We start from the raw sequence: 18,134 nt of genomic DNA on the forward strand, positions 1-18,134 counted from the left end.
CGAAAACAGGCAGCTTCTGCAAGCCACTGACATCACGGAGGTGTCACCTGGCACCGAGTGTGAGACAGAGACGCTCCAGCCACTGTTCCGCACTTGCCGATGTAAAAGCCGGGCTCGGTTTCCAGCTGGGCACTCCGCCAAGGGCTCAGGTGAGCCACGAACACAAAGTGCTTCCCGACAGCCTCACAGCCAGACACCTCCTCGGCATGGCTGGGAGGGCAGCGCAGCTTCCATAGGGCTGCTTGCGGTCCACAAAAGGCTAAGCAGCCTGGAAGGTCTCAAACCATGTCTCCTTCAGGTAGACCATGGTCCCTGAGCCTGCTGTTTCTTTTGGGGATGGCATCAGAGGTGACCAGCTGCCCGAGCAGGTGTAGCTGTCAGTACCTGGAGGTGAACTGCACCGGGCAGCAGTTGCAGGAATTCCCTGTTGACATCCCTCTGGACACCAGGCAGCTGATTCTGGCAGCAAACAACGTCTCATACCTGCCAGCAGTGGAACTGAGCTTCCTGGCTGATTTGGTCTATCTGGACTGCAGAAAGAACCTCTTGGGGGATGACCTGGATTTCACTTTCATTGGCGTGGCCAAGCTTGTCTATCTGGACCTCAGCTTCAACAACCTCATACAGGTCACCTTCAGCACCTTCTCCCACCTCCTCAGCCTGGTGGTGCTGAAGATCTCAGACAATCCCAACCTTGTGGCCATCGAGAAGGACGCTTTTGCCAACAACACCTGGCTAAGGCACCTGGATGTGAGCCGGACGGGCTTAACCTTCCTGGACACCAGCACCGTCCGGGACTTGCCCAACCTGAGGCTTCTGGGGCTCAGTGACAACCTGTGGCACTGCAACTGTTCCTTTTTGGACTTCATCACCTGGATGATGGAGAGCGATGTGCATTTTCCAGGTGAGGGCTGTGTGAGCACAGATCTGCATGGAACAGAGAGAGCCCTCTGTTCTCATTCCCAGAAGTTCAGTTTGCGGGGCTGTGCCACTGCGTGTCAACCGTGGGTGCCATTTTCTGCTGTCCACAAACCAGGGATGGGTTCAGCTGGGTTACACACACTCCACACATGAAGGGTCCCACTCGTTCACATCCCCAGGGGAGCCAGGGAGGTGTAGTCTGTAGCTGGGTCACTGCTGCTTCCCTAAAACACCTGGATGCAGCCTCAGGCATCCCTGTGCCTGCGCAGCACCCCACGGCTGCAGCGCCAAGAAAGAGGAGTGCAACACAGCTCCAGGGAGATGTGCACTGGGATAATCATTGCTCTGAATTTCCTGCCTTGTGTCCACCCCAAATCAGCTGTTGCCCATCATATTGACAGATTCTATAACTGGGCCTCAGAGGGGCCGAGGCGGGGTAATCACCAGTTCCCTTCCCCATAAAAACACTGGTCCCAAGGGTGATGTTTTTCTTTGCAGCTGCACCACATGGACTTAGTTTTTCCAAACTGGAAAGAGACACAGCACAGCACACATGAACAAGGAAAGCTTTGGTTTCAGTAATGCACAGCACAATGGTGAGAGAGAAACTGCAAGAGAGAAATTGTTTGAGAAAGGCTGTCCACTGAATGGGGCCACAAAAGAGCCCAAGGGGAAAAAAGAGAAGGGCAGTTGGAAGCTGGTGTTCGGACAGAACTGAATTAAAGACATCTCAGTGTCTTTATTAGAGGTAGTAAGCTTCTTATAGACAATAAAAGGGTGGGGTTTTTTTCCACATACAGGCATTTATGGAACAGTGGAATAAAGTACAGCTCTCAGCAGTGAGATAGGAGATAACCCACTGAACCCTGCAACAGGAGAATAAAGCTCATTGCAGGCTGTTGAGGAGGGGAGGAGTAGAAAAGGCAGCCTTAAACTGAGGGGTTTTTCAGGCCAAAGGGATACAGGGACAGAGCCCTGGGATCTGCTGCAAACAGACCCCAGCCTGGCCCTTAGAAAGGCTCCTGACCTTCAGAAATGTCTGTGCACCACAGTTTTGGGCTCAGCCTCGGGGCTGACACAAAGAAGCCCAAGTTTGCATGGATTTGAGTCACAGAGAGATAAAAGCTCTCCAATTTTACTCGGGACCAGGAATAAGATCAGCATGAACATCACTCAGCCATATACAATACGGTGTAATGCAAAAATAATCCCCCATGCCTTGTTCCTTCACCACTCCCATTCCATCCCATGCAACGAGCAGTGCCCAGCCTGTGGCTCCCTTTCCCTCAGGCTCTTCCATCCATCAAGCAGTGCCCAGCCCGTGCCCACCGCAGTGACCGTGTCTGTGGGGTTCAAAAACCGCAGAGGAAGGGTGAAGGCACACCCTGCACCACATTCATCCTTCACTGACTTGAAAGGGAGCAGGCAGCATCTGTATTATCACTGCAGGTATTGCAATATGACAGGGTATGGTTGTTATTTCAGTGGAACTGAATCATTGATGAGTTGCCTCTGCTTCCCTCACAGAGCAGGTGAGGCTGTACCTGACTGCAAACTTGTCAAATGCACAGCAGCCTCATTATTCCAGCATAATTTAGGCTGTATCACTTCAGAAGGTATTTGAGATTTAAAAAAAAAAAAAAAAAACACAACAAACACAGGTGCTCTTATATGAAGATGAAAGTGCTCAATCAGCAGAGATGAGCAGAGCAGGGACAGCAGTTTGCCACTGTGGCACGATACAGCGGGCAATATTATCCTATGCAGCCAACACTACAAAAAACATCCTGGCAACCTGGGAACTGTGGTTAGGCAAGGGTTTAGCACAGGTTTGGCACGAGTTTGGCTGTCAGATTTTACTCAAGCCATGAGGGGACGAGACGGGGTGAAGTCTGCAGGTATTTTTCAGGCTTTTAGCAAGCACTCCCATAACTTTCCTACCAGGACTCCTATTCATTAAATTATGATGCAGGCTAGAGAGTTCTGCTTCTGCTCATCTCTCTGCAGATGCTGACAACATCACCTGCTACACCCCAGCAGGCCTGCGTGCCCTGAGGATGCCGGCAGCAGAGGCACAGCTCCACTTCAGCTGCCTGACCCAGCTGCACAAGCAGGATTACGTCTTTCTGTGCCTCGTTGGCTTCTGCATATTCCTTGCTGGCACCATGGCAGCCTGGCTGGCCGGCGTCTGTGCTGTCATCTACGAGGCCCATGCCTCAAAGGGGGAGGAAGAGGAGGAGGAGGACGAAGACACAGCCACTTAGGATCACCCCATCTGAACTCCCATTGTGGGAACCAAAGGCAGGCCCTTCCTGCCTGATTTCCCATGTTGTCCCACCCTAGACTTTTTTTTTTTTTTAATATGTGGGAAGTGAAATAAAACTGCAAGAGAAGGAAGTATCTCTGCTCCAGTTTCACTTGCTGTTCTATACCCAATCTTCTGCCACTGGGACTCGGGATTTTGGCAAAATACTCATACTGGAGAGTTGTGAGAGGTGTGCACCGTGCCAGGCATTTCCACTTCCACCCTACCTTGAAGAGGGACATAAGGGCTGGCTTGAAAAGGTACTGAAATACAGGAAAGGTCACGGCACTGTGCTGTAGCCAAGGAGGTCACCAGGCCCTACCTGGCCAAAAAACCCGGCAGGGTTTACTGGGATCAGCCTACACAGCTGGAGCGCCAGGGAATTACTAGATTCCTAGAGCCCCAGGGAATCCAAGAATTTCCTGCTGTGGACAGGCAAAGAGATCAAAATGAGGAGATTTAGGAGCCCAGGATCGCACTGGTTCTTCCTTTCTTTCCCATTGCACTGCTGACAGCAAAAGAACCCTCTGTGCTCCTGCAGTGCAGCCAGACTGCCTGTACCTCTGCTGTTGCATGAACATTTACAGAACTGGAAAGTCCAGCTCTGCTTTTGTGTCACATAACTCTAAAACTGGAATGTTTTATAAAGTAAAAATATTGCTTACACTCTCTCCAAATATTCTTGGAAACGGGTTGTTTGGCCACGCCAACGTGTCAGAGCTACATCTCCAGGGAGATTGTAAGATCCTTGTTACCTCCAGCGCTGGGAATTGCCAAGGGAATTATCCGCTTACTCCACCTGTGAAACACTGGCTGCTTCAGCCGACGCTCCGGGTCTGGTGGGATAACAGGGGAAACCAGGAGATTTCAGCAAGCGCGGTGTGAATTACCAAACTTAGAGCCATTAAACTGTAGACTGCCAATCAAGCTGAGAGCTCTTAGCTATAATGGGTATGGCAAAAAGGGCACAGGGGAAAGGGTGAGGATAAGGATGTCTGTGTGCTCCCATGTGCTGGGGACACGGGCACAGCGGCACGGCAAGCCCCTCCGCAGATCCACAGCCGTGCGTACGCCGCTCTTGTCTCGCAGCAGTGAGACTGATCGCGCCTGGCCGAGCCCCGGCCCCGCCTGCGGGCGGTGCTGCGGGCGGGCCGGCCCCGCCGCCGCTGCCGCCCCCGGGCCGTCCCCGTCCCCGTCGCCGTGCCCGGCTCCGTCCCGCTGCACCTGGGCTGCTCCGCGCCGCGCTGAGGGTGAGTGCGGAGCCGAGGGGCAGGGTGGGTGTTCCCAGGGCATGGCAACTCCGGTGGATAATGGAGGAAGTGCCGTGGACGTCTCCCAGCCGGGGGAGGCTCCGGGGGAAGGGGGCTGCGGGACGAGCAGGGCGCGGGGCTCTGCCCGGCCCCGCCTGGCTGGGCAGGGCTCGGCCCCGGGAGCGAACGGGGGCGCGGGGCGACAAAGGGCTCTGCTGGCTCGAGGGGCTGAGCTTACATCGGGTAATCCAGTCCGGATTCACGCGTGGGTCGAGGGGCTGAGCTTACATCGGGTAATCCAGCCCGGATCCACGCGTGGGTCTGTTCAGAGCCCTAATGCGCTTTGCTGACTCACAGCAGCTGCGCTGTTGTGGCAGATTTGGGAAGGACCCTTTTTCTGCTGGAGCTCTGTGCCGTGTCATGCTCCAAAATCTCGTGTCTACGGCTCCAGCCGGAAACATCGCAGGGTAAAAGGTAGAAATTGAGTCTTGTGCACCCTGACGGTGCCCGTCAGCAAAGCCCTTGCAGCAGCTGCGGGCAAAGGTTGCTGAAATGCTCCGGGCACCGCACCGCAATCCGGAAACGACCGTGGGAGTCCTGGTGACTTTGGAGTGCTTTACATGGCTCCAAATCATGAGAGCAAAGGCTTGAGGCACACTTTGATATCAGTAGCGTAAGAGTAGCAGTTTTATGGACCCACCCGGTTTAATGCTTTGCCGTGCACTTTGTTCCCAAGATAAACCCCCGGATTATAATTTAGTGCTGGAAGATAAAACGCCTGGTTCCCCAACAGCCTTGTAATTTGAAGGGGGAAATGTGACCACCAACCTGCTCTACATGTTCTGTTTTCAGTGTCACCTGTCAGGTGCTAACCTCAATTACAGGTGCATGCAGCTGACTTTTCTTCATTACTTCAGGGTTTTCATATTCTTACTGATAATTGTTTACTGCACTTCCTATGGACAAAGCTGGCTGTTGTCTTCACCTTGCTCCATCGATGATAATCCTTTGCAGATGAGAAATAAAACCCTCTAGTCCTCAAAGATTCCTTGTGAGGAGTGCAAGAGGAAGACTTTGCAGCAGTTCCCTGAGGTGGCCTGTTTTTCCCCACACTGACAGATTGTGCTGGTGCGTCAGTGCAGGAGACACCAAAACCTCACTACATCATGGAGGCACCATCTGGAGACAGGCACCAACTGGGGTTTGACTGGGAGAATTATCTCGGTGCCAGAGGGAGGTCTCTGCTGTCTTCTGCTGTGCGGTGTCGTGCAGCACCCTCCAGGGTCACCCAGACAGGCATCTGAGGTTTGGGGTTGTGCAAGATGGTTGTGGGGAAGGGCCCTTGTGCTCTCCGATAGCCAGGAGAGCTGGAGTGCTCTGTGTGGAGCAGGCCAGGCTTATGGGGACTGGTGAGTAGGAAAGGGTGAGAATGTGAAACGTGGGGCAGCATGGCAGAGGCTGCAGGATTGCACCTTCTGCCCCATGCCTCTGTCTCAGGCCTGCATGAGGGAGCACAGAAACATTAAACAAAAGCCACACAGGCCCTGGTGTCCCCTGGCTGCTGGTGCAGATGTTTGTAAATGCCAGTAGCTGTGTGTTGTTGGAGCTGTTCACCAGTTTGTGACTGGGAGCTGCAGATCTCAGCATCGGTCATCTGACCAGTGGCTCTTTACCCAAAAGCTCAGTTTGCCATTGCCGTGGTGGTGGGTTTTATTAGTATTTTATATAAGGATGACCTTAGCAGTACAAATTCATCATTGATGTAGCCCAGTGCCTTCCAGCTCGGGATTTCTGAACCAGGTTCTATTATAATTCCCAACTTACCTCTTACTCCCAGAACTCACCCAGTTTTCTGTTGAATTTATGAGAACTGCCTGCATTGACAATGTCCCTTGGGGCAAGGAGTTCCACAGGTCTGGTTCCCAGTGCATGAAGAAACATCTCTCTTAGAGAACAGGCTGGAAATAAACTGACCTCATTTGGTGGCCCCGAGCTCTGGGCCTGGAAAGGCCCATGAGTTTCTGCCCAGGCTGCACTAAGGTTCTCCACACACCACTTCCCACCAACGCTTAGGTGATTTTAAGGCTTGCTTGACAGGAACTGTGCAGAGAACTCCTCGTCTATGCAGGCTCTAAAAGGTGCAAACTCCTTCAGCCAGTCCCTGTGCCGGTAGCTCGTGGGATCCAAGCTCAGCAACTCTTCCATGCACGCATATCGTGTGTTGCCACTTCCCCAAAATATTCACGGGCTCCCTTTCTCTGACAGCACCACCATGGCAGTTCTCTCCAAGGAATATGGCTACGTCATGCTGACCGGGGCCGCCAGCTTTGTCCTGGTCATGCACCTCGCCATAAAGGTGGGCAAAGCCCGCAAGAAGTACCGAGTGGAGGTGAGTGCTCAGGCTCAGGGGATGGCACGGTTGGAGCCAGTCTGCTGACCAGCTAGGTGACTCCTTGGTCAGTTTGGGGTGGCTTGCTGACATTTCCTGCCCCACCACACAGATGTAGGAGGGATGGAGCTGCCATGCCTCTCCAGAAAGCATAAAAGACCTTGGGATTTGGCACATCAGGTGCTTGGCACCAAGCTGGAAGCATGTGACTTTGAGCTTGGCAGCACTGATGGGCCAGAAACCGCTCGGCCCTTTTTTCCCTGCAAATAAGACTTGATGCAGCACTGGGGGGAAAGGGGTGGCACAAAAGTGACAGGAGGATTTCTCAAACTCACGGGGAGCATGTGAGCCCTCTCACAAGTCTTTCAGGTGACCTTCCCTCAGCATCCATTGGGGAGCCTTTAAGCCAGGCAGAGCTGTGGGCTGGGTGGGGACAGCTGAGTCAGGGCCATGGCATGCAGTGGCTGCTGTACCACTTGGCTTCAGCACAAGCCACTGCTCCTTTGCTCTTTCACCACTTCACTCACGGAAGTGACAAGTGACAAGGGGTGGGCACAATGACACCTCCAGCTGCCTGTTGGGGTGATCCCATTCCTGCTGCATCAAGTCAGGATTGGAGCAAATGTACCCAGGGCATGTGATGTACAGAGGGCTGGATTTGAGGCCTGGGGAAGCCTCTGCAGCCGGGCAGCAGCTCCAGGAAGGCAGTGACCTTGAGCACAGCTTTTGTGCTAACCTGCCATGCAAGTTGTTCTTGCAAGCACCCAGGCAGCCCTGGGCTCATGGGGAGAGGAGCTGCAGGCCACTCTTGCTGATGCTTTGCTGCTGGTTTGTTTTTTGGCAGTACCCAACCATGTACAGCACAGACCCTGAACACGGGCAGATATTCAACTGCATCCAGCGTGCACACCAGAACACGTGAGTGACACCTTTGAACGGGGGCCTTGGAACACCCAGAGGTGCTGCTGCCACTGCTTTGATCCAGGCTCAGCCCTGCAGTGCTTGGCAGGAAGGCCATGCTGGCCTTAAACCGTGGGATGGTGCTGTGAAGCCGTCTCCTCTTCCCCACCTCCCGCCAATTTGCTTCTGTGGGTAGATCTCAAGACGTGAGGAATCTCGTTTCCAGAAGGAAGGTTGTGCTGCCCAGGTCTCCCTAGGGAGAGGCCAAAGTCCACCTAGCTCCTGTGGACAGGCTGCAACAACCCAGCAGAGGGGTGCTGGGAAGCACGACTCCTCGGGAATGTTTAGAGTTGCCTTAGGGAGCAAAATGGAAGGAGTGGGTGGGTGTCCTGGGAGAGGCACAGGCTGGGAGGAAGCCCCTAAAACTGTGTGTGCTCAGATCCCTTCTTTCCTCAGCCACAGCACTGAGCACAGAGACTCGTAATGAGCCCAAAATACCCTTGGCAGGGGATGTTTGCAGTTTCTGCCCTTCTGGAGTTTTGTCTTTGTAAGCAACCTGAGCACAAACACAACCTCCTCACTTGTATTTCAGATTGGAAGTCTACCCTGCCTTCCTGTTCTTTTTAGGCACTGGTGGACTCTACCACCCGGTAAGTGATGCAGAACTCTGCTCTGGCTCCCTGACCTGGGCAGGGTAGGGGGCAGGAGGCCAAGAGCCCCTTCAGTAGCCACATCACACTTCACAGTAAAATGTAGTTGTAGAAGGTCTTCTGCAGGAAAATCACAAGTAATAAACTCATCACTGCTGTTTCAGCTATTAGAGCCCTTTCCTTCCCCTAAAGGTGCCTTGTTAGACAAAGCAAAGCACTTGCAGCCTCCAGTCACTGAGTGGGAAGAATCCCTCCAGCCCAGTTTTTCCAAGCCCTGCCAAAGGAAGTCAACAAAAGCCTGGATTATTTGTAACTGAAAGATGCAGACAACTTGGGAGGAGGCAGGCACATGGAAGAAGCCAAATCCAGTAGCTCTGTCTTTGTCATCAAAAGACAAATTAGGTCTTTCCTGAAGACTGACTCCTTTTCCAAGAGGGAAGGAAGCAGCATAGGCACATCTGGCAAACTGGAGCCACATTGGAGCAAGCTCTAAATTAAGAGTCAAGGTGGAAGTTTGGAATGCCTGCTGGAGGCAGTGGAGCAGGGCGTGGAGCAGCAGCTGCCTCCACAATCCTGGTCCTTGCTAACTGACCAGGGATGAGATTGAGCACCTGGTTGCCTGCACGACTTTGCTCGAGCCTCTAAAGCCTTTAATGCTTCTCCTTTCCCTGCAGCGAGCTGCCACAGGGCTTGGCATTGCCTGGATCATTGGGAGACTCCTCTATGCCTATGGCTACTACACAGGAGGTAGGACCCTACCTGCAGCACACACAGGCTGCTTGGAGACTCAGGTCTCCTACAGTGGCCTCAGGACTCCTTGCTCCCAGCCAGTGGAGGAAAGAGTGCAGGTCTGCAGGCTGCCAGCACTGCAGCCTGCTCTTCCTGCTGTTGGGAAGAGCTCTCATCCAGCAGGGTGCCTACCCTAGGAGGCCTGAGCTGGTGCCTGCTGTTTTGCCCTGGGGAGTTCCCTTTAGTTTCTGCTCTCTCTCCAATCTCCAGGCTGGGCTAGTCTCTTTCAATGAACTGACAAATCCTGCTTTTTTTTTTTTTTTCTCCAGATCCCAAAAACCGAAGGAGAGGGGCCCTTGGCTCCGTGGCACTCCTTGGGCTGGTGGGCACAGGCGTCTATTCAGCCTGCGAGCACCTAGGCTGGGTCTGCCAGCAAAGCTGCAGAAGCTAAAGGGAGTTTTCTTCTGTTTTCTTTTAGAACCCTTGGCTTCCTGTGTTTTTCTCTTTTCTTACTCAATAAAAGGAAGTTGTCAATTCTGTATTTTCATTCTAAAGTTACAGAGGGTTTTCTTAAGAAGCTCTGCAGAACACTAGAATGACTCTGGTTTTGTAGGACTACAGAAATCTGTCTGTCAGGCAGAGATGTTCCTTCTAGCTTTTATGATTTTAGTGACTAAGAAGACACCTTGCAGCTTGTTTAACCCATACAGCAGCAGCCCCATTTCTGGACGCCTCAATTCATGTCACTCTGAGAAGATGTTCCAGAGTAAGTATTTATTTGTTTGCTAAAAAAAGATGTAGGCAAACAATTGAAGTTGTTGCTTCATCATGTGTATAAAGAACAGTAAGTTTACAGGAAGGAAGTGAGATAGCTTTCACTATTCTGTGCTGGAGCATACCACCACTCTTGTGTGGAGGTGATTCCCAGGGCCATGCCTGGCCCAGGAAGCATCAGCCAACCCTCCCCACAATGTTTTGTCCCACTTGTAAGTAAGGTACAGATACAAAAAAAATAAAACTTGAGGTTACCAAGGGTCTAGAGGGAATAAACAATGCTACACTTAAGGCTTTTATGTGGTCACAGAATAGACAGGGTCAGGATAGTTACAGGGTATCATTGTGTCCAAGAGCTCACACGTGCATTGAGTAGGGTCCTACCTGTTCAGAAGCCAGAACTGATGGAGGGTGGAAGGCAATGGGAATCAAGGCACACAGCCTGGGAAGCCTGGGCCTGGCCTGGGCCAGTTGACAAGCCTCTGGTAACACCTCTGTGGCTGCAGCAGCTGCTGCCAAAAGCCAGATTGGTGCCTCCTGCTCTGAGCTTCCCACTGTCCACCAGCCAGGTCAGAGCTGAGCCCTGTGTGTACAACCACTCTTGCAGGAGCAGGGTGGCAAATGCTGCCCCAGCTCTGCTTCCCCCCAGGCACTGACAACTGTAGGGTATTTTATTGCTGTGTACATGATCCACATCTCTGGCTGGCAGGAAGGAGCTGCCTGATGCTTCCCAGGGCCACTAAAACACAGACTCCACATCACCCATCTCCACGCAGACAGTCTTCAGCTGCGAGTAGTACTCGATGGCTGCCCGGCCGTTCTCCCTGCCAAATCCTGCAGGGAAGAGCCGGAGTGAGGACACAGCTCCAGGCAGTGCCAGGGGCTACTCACAGCCCCTGGAGCTGGCAGGTACCAGGGGAGGTCACACAGAGCTCACCTGAGCACTTGTATCCACCAAAAGGCAGCTCCACAGGGCTGACATTGTAGTTGTTGATGAAGCACATCCCAGCCTTGAGAGCAGCCACTACCCTGTGAGCCTTCTGGATATCCCTGCAGGAGAAGGGCAATTCAGCTGCATCCCCTCCTCCCCTGCCAGACAACATCCACTGGACAAAGGCCAGCAGGCCACACTGCCTTCTGGAGTCCAACCTGCCCTACTCTGTCTTTGCCTGCTCGAAGGAGGCAGCAGCAATCCCCAAGGATGCTCCAAGTGCATTAAATTCAAGAGGGCAGGACAAGGACACCAGCAATACAGAGTGGGGCAAGCAGCCAGCAGCAGCACAGCAGGCTCCTGATGCATCCTGGAGGTGCAGGAAGGCAGGCAGCAGGCCAAGCCAGACTGGGAGGAACCCAAGGGACAGCTGGGCCCACCCAACACTTCAGGAAAAAATGGGAGATGTGCAGTCATTTACAAATTTCCCTTTTGGCAACCCCTTGCTTTGGCTTTTCTGGAAGAGGATACCCATGCCCAGGCACTGCAAGAGCAAATTACTGCAGTGTTTCCCTTGCCCAGAATGATCCCACAACACTGCCCAGTCATACCTGGTGAAGACACCACCTGCCAGGCCAAATTTGGTGGCATTGGCTCTCTCCACAACCTCCTCCTCCGTGTCAAAGGGCAGGATGGCCATGACAGGCCCAAAGATCTCTTCCTTCACACACGTCATGTCATCCTTACAGTTCCCTGCAAGCGTGGCAGAGCACAAGTGCTTCAGGAGGAAGAGCAGCAGCACAGCCTGTGCATTCAGCAACCCACACAGCCTTGGAGACAGCACCCAGCGCGGCAAAGCAGTCAGGCACACCCTGCATCTCAAAAGCACCAACGGCACCATTCCTGTCAGGCTCTCCAACAGCACAGATTCCCCTGGATGCGGCTCTTGGAAGCCTCAGCTCTCTCTAGGACCTGCATCCAAGTGCCAGTCCACGCTGGGGACATCACAGAGCCCGGTTACAAAGCTGAACTCAGCTTTCTCAGGAGAAATCCCACAACATCCATGGTACCATGGCTGAGTTGGATCCTACCTAACACACAGGGGCGCATGTAGTAGCCATTCTTCAGCTTCGGGTCATCCGGCACATACAGGTCCCCACCACACAGCACCTCTGCCCCCTGGAAAAGAGCCAAGAGAGGAAGGGATGCAGGCACATACAGGAGCATCCTGCCCAGCTCTGGCTGGCCCTTGGCCTATCCCAACAGGCTCTGCTAAAAAGTTTGTCCCCATCTTTCTTATAAGCCCCGTTATGCACTGAAATCCTGCAATCTGGCGTCCCCAGAGCCTTCTGCTCTCCAGGCTAAACCACTCCAACTGTCAGCCTTTCCTCACGTGTTTTTCCCGTGCTGAGGATTACAGACCTTGAAGTGGGGTCTCACCAGAGCAGGTCAGAGGGGCAGAATTCCCCCTCACCTGCTGCCCACACTGCTTTGGATGCAGCCCAGGACATCGGGGGTCTCTGGGTGGCAGCACACATGGCTGGGCCACGTCCAGTGCCATCCACTGGCACTCCCAAGTCCCTCCTCGCAGGGCTGCTCCATCTGCTCATCCCCCAGCCTGGCTGCTCTGACCCAGGTGCAGCACCTTGTACTTGGCTCAAATCACCTCCCTGTCCTCCACGTGCCTTAGCACAAGTCCTAGGGGGATCTGTTCCATCACCTTTCCACTGTCACAGCGGTGAGGCTGATGGGTCTGTAATTCCCAGGCTCCTCCTGTGCACCCTTTTTGAAAATGGGTGGCTTTCCTATTCCAGTCACCTGGGACTTCATCTAATTGCCATGACTTTTCAAGTATCATGGAGAATGGCTCAGCAACTACATCAGCCAATTCTCTGAGGACCCCAGGATGTGTCCCATCAGATCCCACAGACTTCTATAACTAGTGGTACAACACACCCACTGAGTAAACCAAAAACAACCAAAAAAACCCAGCTTAACTGGGAAGGCACAGGGCAGGAGAGTAGAGTGTTTGTCTAGCAAGAGACACTTCAGGGCAGTCACAAGGCAGCATCACAACCTCACCTGCTCCTTTGCCTGCTTGATAAAGCCCTGCACACGGTTCAGGTGGGGCCGGTTGATGAGGGCTCCCATCCGTGTGTCTTCCAGAAGAGGGTCTCCAATTTTGATTTTCTGGGTGCGTTTCACCACCTCCTTTGTGAAGGTATCCAGGATCTTCCTCTCCACAAACACCCGGGTGCCATTGCAGCACACCTAGGACACAGGACAGGCAGCTCAGAATAGGCAACACAGCACTCCACAGTCCTTCCCTGCTTGGGTCGTGCTCCAGAGGCTCTTGGAAAAGCCCTTCCATAGCTGCTACAGCAGCTAACTTGTCTCTGGGGACAAGAAACACGAGGAGATTACCCTGGGGCCATGACTGCACTGAACATGCTCCACACAGTGGCTGTGATGCCACCAGGCGGCAAAAACGCAACAGGTCACCAGCAGCAGAGACCTTGAGCTGACTTCTGAATTCCCAGAAATGGAGCAAGTTTGCCAACAGGATTAGACAAAACCTGCAGCACAGGTGGATATCCCGAATTTGGGAAGGACATAACCCTGTCCTCAGGCTCAGCACACCAGGCTGGAACCTGCTGCCCCTCCAAGGGAGACCAGCACAGCTTCTCCTGACCTGTGAGAGTCAGACTGGTGCCCAGGGCACGGAAGCAGCTGTGCTGAGCTGGGTGCTTGGTGCCCAGGTGCTCCACGTCTGGGGAGGACAGGACACTGGCTAAGCGTGTCCTGTGGCTAAGGCACACTCTGCTGGGACATCAGCCATGCCTGGCTCCTGCAAGGGCATCCCTTCTGACACTGCACAGGGAAAGGTGTGGCAAGATGGGAGCTTCAGGGTATCCCTCACTTACAGGAGGTCACAGGCTGACCCCAGTGCCCAATCCTGACCCCACCCTGCCTCCCTGGGAACGAGCACTCCTGCCCCGCAGACACTCACCTCACCCTGAGTAAGGAAGTTGGCCATGAGGGCTCCCTTCACAGCATTCTCCAGATCAGCATCTGAGAAGATGATAAGGGGGGATTTGCCCCCCAGCTCCAGGGTGACTGGCTTTATCCCTTTAGCTGCCATCTCCATGATCTGAGGGGAACGAGGACACAAGAGATAAGTGACCCACTGGCCAAGGACAGGCTGGTGAGGAGAGATAAGAGACCCTAAAGGAGAGTTCCTGCAGGACCATTCACCAGTAAGAGTAGCAGCACAAAAGGCAACCTGGGTTCGCTAGGTATGGTGAGTTCCGACTGAGGACAGCATCAGAGGGTTTGGGGGTTGTTTTTTTACAGATAAAACCAACAAAACCTGGAGAGGCATTTGCAGGAAGTCTCATGCTCAGTATAAGCTGCATCTGTCACTGCAACCCACAGGTACACACACGTAGGGAGCATTCACGGGACAACATTTCCCCTCCTTCAACTCAGAATTTATTTCCAAAAGTCATTCTTTAATTTTGGAATACTAAATTGAGGGTGAGAAACTCACAGAAACTGTCCCCTTGCTTAAAAACAGAAAGCTGCATGCAGCTTTAGTGCTTTATAGCAGCCAAGAACCCATTTTTCTAGTGCTGCTGTTTCATGTACTCTCCCTCCCAACATCAACACCCACCTGAGCAGCTCAGAGACTTCACTACAACCAGGGGCTAGGCAAGTGAAGTTGACCAAGGGGTTTCTCTCCCAAGCCAGTGCCCAGCAGGTTAACTGGCTCCCCAGCACGACCCTGCCCGTGCTGTGAGCTCCTTGCTCAGCCCCAAAAATGCTGACCCACACCCTGCCTCCACAAGCCCCATGCAGTAAAGCTCAAGGAGGTATCAACTACAGACCCCTTGTCTCAAGGCGCCTTTACCTTCATGCCAGTTGGTACACTGCCAGTGAAAGAGATTTTGGCCACATCTGGATGCTGGCAGAGGAACTGGCCCGTGGCAGCCCCACCCTGCACCACGTTGAAGAGTCCCTTGGGCACTCCAGCCTCTGTGAAGATCTCTGCCAACCTCACCACAGAAATGGGGGTGAAGGGTGAAGGTTTGAAGACCATCGCATTGCCTAAGGGAACCCAGACACAGGCGAGGTGGGGTTAACACCCAAACTGCTTCAGGGAAGAAACAAAAACAATCCCCACCCCACACAGTGAGTTTGTCTCAACAGATCCAAGAAGTTCTCCTCAAGAGAAGAGGAAACGCTTTCAGCTGATCACTGCAACTAAGGGTACCCTTCCACCTGGGGAGAGCACTGGGGGAGATGGGGCTGCTGGTCTTGCCCTGCAGACATTTCCAGAGACCTTCCCCAACTGGAACAAAGCCAAGCTATTGGTGTTTTTCTGGATGCACTCCTAAGCTCTTGATATCTGACATGTTCCTCCTTCCATTTCCCTTCCCTTTCTGCCAGAGTAACAGCCTGAACTTTCTGCTAATCCTTCAACACTTCAAGGCAATCGCAGACTTCATCCCAGAAATCATTCTTCCCCAGGATCACTTGGCTTTGAAGAGACACTTGTGTGGGCAGAAAGGCTTCATTACCACAAGCCAAGGCCGGGCCAGACTTCCAGCAGGCAATCTGGAAAGGGTAATTCCAGGCTCCAATCCCAACACACACCCCAAGGGGTTCTCTCCGAGTGTAGCCAAAGGATCCCCCGGGAAGCTGGATGTGTTCACCTGCAAAGAAACAGCCAGAAGGTAGAAAAGAGCAGAGTCTCTTGTCTGATCAGAGCCCCCAGGGGTCAGGTATAGCTTTGCCTGGGAGCAGAGACACAGTTCTACCCCAGCAAGCTCACAGAAGGTGCGTTAGTGCCTACAGAGCATGGCAGCATTGGGCAGAGACCTCTCAGAATCCTTCCAAGGTCTTCAGGAAAAGGAATGGTCCATCTCTCAGAGAAATCAGCAGCAAAGATGGCTTTGTGCCAAGGAAGGTCGGACAGAAAGCAAGGAGCAAACTCCAGTAACGCCCTCACCCGCCAGAGATCCTGCCAGCCCTGCATAATACTCCAGGCACTGCCAAGATACGTCGATGTCCACTCTGGCTTCAAAGATGGATTTCCCATTGTTGATGGTCTCCATGGTGGCAATTTCATCTCTCTGCTCCTGTGAGAGGCACAGGACACAGACAACATGTTAGAGAAGACTGGAGCAGAACTCCACGAGGAGACAGCTGCTTCCCAAGCACACAAGTCCCAGACAAGATTCTGTCTTGAGAAACTGATCATCTCCAAAAGGGACCTTCCCAGCTGCTGTTTATCCATCCCCCCATGGTGACTGAGTGCAGGGCAATGTCAAAGGGAAAGCTGCTGGGGTTCACTGCTGGTCCGGTCTTGTTTAACAACCCTGTTTATCTAAAGGATGAACAAACATGAACTTGGAAGCTGGCTGGCAAACAATGATTAGAATTCTCAGAACTAAACTGGGAAGAGCAAACAGCAAGATCAGGATGGAGCCAGAGGCCAGTGAAGAGGGACAAAGCAATGCAGCTGGGAAGCATCCTTCAACAGTCCATCTCCCAGGCAGAAATATTACCCTGCTCTGGAAGTCTGGCAAAAGCAAAAGTTTGCCATAAAGAAAAGTTTTCTCATGGTTTATACACACTGGGGAAAAGAGGTCTGGCTTCCTACAGGTCTGTGCCTTGGAGATTAACTCTGATGCCCAAGAACCTATTATCTCAGAAAGGAGTCCGCGTTAAACCTGACTTATGTGCATCCTCCCCCATGTATATTATCTGATAGATAAAAACCAGTACTCCTACTTTCTCTTATTGTCAGGACACATTCCAGTCATGTAACAACAGCCTCCGACAAGCCAAAAGTTCAGCAATGCCAGTTATGCAATTTCAGCTTTGAAACTGCGTGCAGTGAAATTTAATCTTTGGAGCTGTTAAAAGAACCACAAGTCCTGCAGGATGCCAAATGGGTGGCTTCAGCTCTATGTTTTCTTACAGAATTAAGCTGAGAAAGCACGCACTGGCCTTGAATCCAGTGATAAGACCAAAGCTGCACAAAGGGATGCTGACTCCAGTGATAAAAGCAAAGCCCTGCCTGAGGCAGCCTCTGGTCTCTTCTGGCCAAAGGTGGAGTTTAACTCCTGAGCAATCCCTGGAGCTCTGCAAGTCCTGCTGAAGCCCTCAGGAGCCACAATAACCCACAAGGGAGCTCAGAGATAGAAGCACCCCTCTCCCCCCCAACATACCCGAATAATTCTGGCAGCCTCCAGCATCACCCGGCATCGCTCCATGCCCGACATCTGACTCCATATTTTAAAGGCAGCTTTTGCGCTCTGCACAGCCAGATCAACTTCCTTCTCCCCAGAGCAGGGCACCTTGCACAGCACACGACCTGGGCACGTTTTAAACAGGGAATAAATGAGACGGAAATCTCAGAAAAGGGGCCCAGAACGTGGCTTATCTTGCACCAAACCCCATTTACTTCAGTCAAGCCATCTATACCCGGCACAGGATTTCCCACTGAAACCCACTGATTTGTAATCAGCCAGAGAAGAGGCGCTGCAATTCAGCTGTTCAGAATTAAGAGCTGACATTCTCCACAGCCGTGTTCTGGTCACTAATTAGCACCAGTTGTTACAAAATTCCTAGGTTTCCCAGCTGAGTTTGTTACACTTTTACCACCCTCTTCAGGACTCTCGTTACACATTCCTCAGGACGGTCAAACGCTCGGGAGCGATTCTGATACCAGCTACGTACCAATAACTACAATTCCATAATTACAGAGATATTTAAATGGCGGGGTTTTGCCAAAGTCAGGCTGCATTTTGCGTCTGACAGAGCGAGAGCCGATTTCTGCATAAAGAACGACGATGGCCAAACGCCGTAGGCAGAGCAAAGGCACTACAGCACGGGCGGCTCCGGAGCACCGGGGCGTGCAGGACACCCGCACAGGCGAGCTGAGGGAAGCCGAGGACAGCGAGCCCCGCAGGCACAGAGGCTCTCCCCGTCCCCGGAGGTTCCCCCGGTACCTGTGGCCGGCTCGAACACCTCCTCCAGCTGCCCGCCGTCGGCGGGCTGGACGCGGGCGCCCGCGCGGTAGTTGAGGGGCTGCTGCACGGTGACGGTGCCGGTGGCGGAGCTCATGGCGAGGCCGGGAGCGAGTGCGCGCAGCCGGGGGAGGAGGAGCAGGAGGCTCGGCAGCCGGGGCTGTGCCAACATCGGCGGGATCCCGTCAGGCGCCGCGGCCCGGAGGCGCCGCCTCTCCCACGGACGCCTTTTCAGCGTCAGGGCTCGC

At 53.1% G+C, this 18,134-nt stretch overlaps 3 protein-coding genes across 3 annotated transcripts; 2 read left to right on the forward strand and 1 right to left on the reverse strand.

Annotated features, from left to right (window-relative positions):
* The first annotated feature begins 79 nt into the window (after nt 1-79).
* LRRC52 (leucine rich repeat containing 52) lies at nt 80-3,185 on the forward strand. Its single transcript, XM_040073388.1, has 2 exons — nt 80-904; nt 2,929-3,185. Exons 1-2 carry the CDS (start codon nt 286-288, stop codon nt 3,183-3,185), a joined length of 876 nt encoding a protein of 291 aa, XP_039929322.1. The 5' UTR covers nt 80-285.
* Nucleotides 3,186-4,316: 1,131 nt separating this feature from the next.
* On the forward strand, nt 4,317-9,691 carry MGST3 (microsomal glutathione S-transferase 3). Its single transcript, XM_040072406.1, has 6 exons — nt 4,317-4,476; nt 6,742-6,865; nt 7,710-7,783; nt 8,358-8,415; nt 9,090-9,162; nt 9,474-9,691. The coding sequence occupies exons 2-6, from the start codon at nt 6,749-6,751 to the stop codon at nt 9,593-9,595; spliced, it is 444 nt and encodes a 147-aa protein (XP_039928340.1). The 5' UTR covers nt 4,317-4,476; nt 6,742-6,748; the 3' UTR covers nt 9,596-9,691.
* Nucleotides 9,692-9,903: 212 nt separating this feature from the next.
* On the reverse strand, nt 9,904-18,088 carry ALDH9A1 (aldehyde dehydrogenase 9 family member A1). The gene is made up of 11 exons (XM_040072401.2): nt 17,869-18,088; nt 17,086-17,231; nt 15,861-15,990; nt 15,430-15,564; nt 14,760-14,956; nt 13,860-14,000; nt 12,932-13,120; nt 11,941-12,028; nt 11,461-11,602; nt 10,856-10,968; nt 9,904-10,752 (listed from the first exon to the last, which is right to left on the reverse strand). Exons 1-11 carry the CDS (start codon nt 18,056-18,058, stop codon nt 10,658-10,660), a joined length of 1,566 nt encoding a protein of 521 aa, XP_039928335.1. The 5' UTR covers nt 18,059-18,088; the 3' UTR covers nt 9,904-10,657.
* Nucleotides 18,089-18,134: the final 46 nt, after the last annotated feature.

This window comes from Hirundo rustica, chromosome 9, assembly GCF_015227805.2.
Source record: "Hirundo rustica isolate bHirRus1 chromosome 9, bHirRus1.pri.v3, whole genome shotgun sequence".
In the NCBI taxonomy this organism is placed as follows: domain Eukaryota; kingdom Metazoa; phylum Chordata; class Aves; order Passeriformes; family Hirundinidae; genus Hirundo; species Hirundo rustica.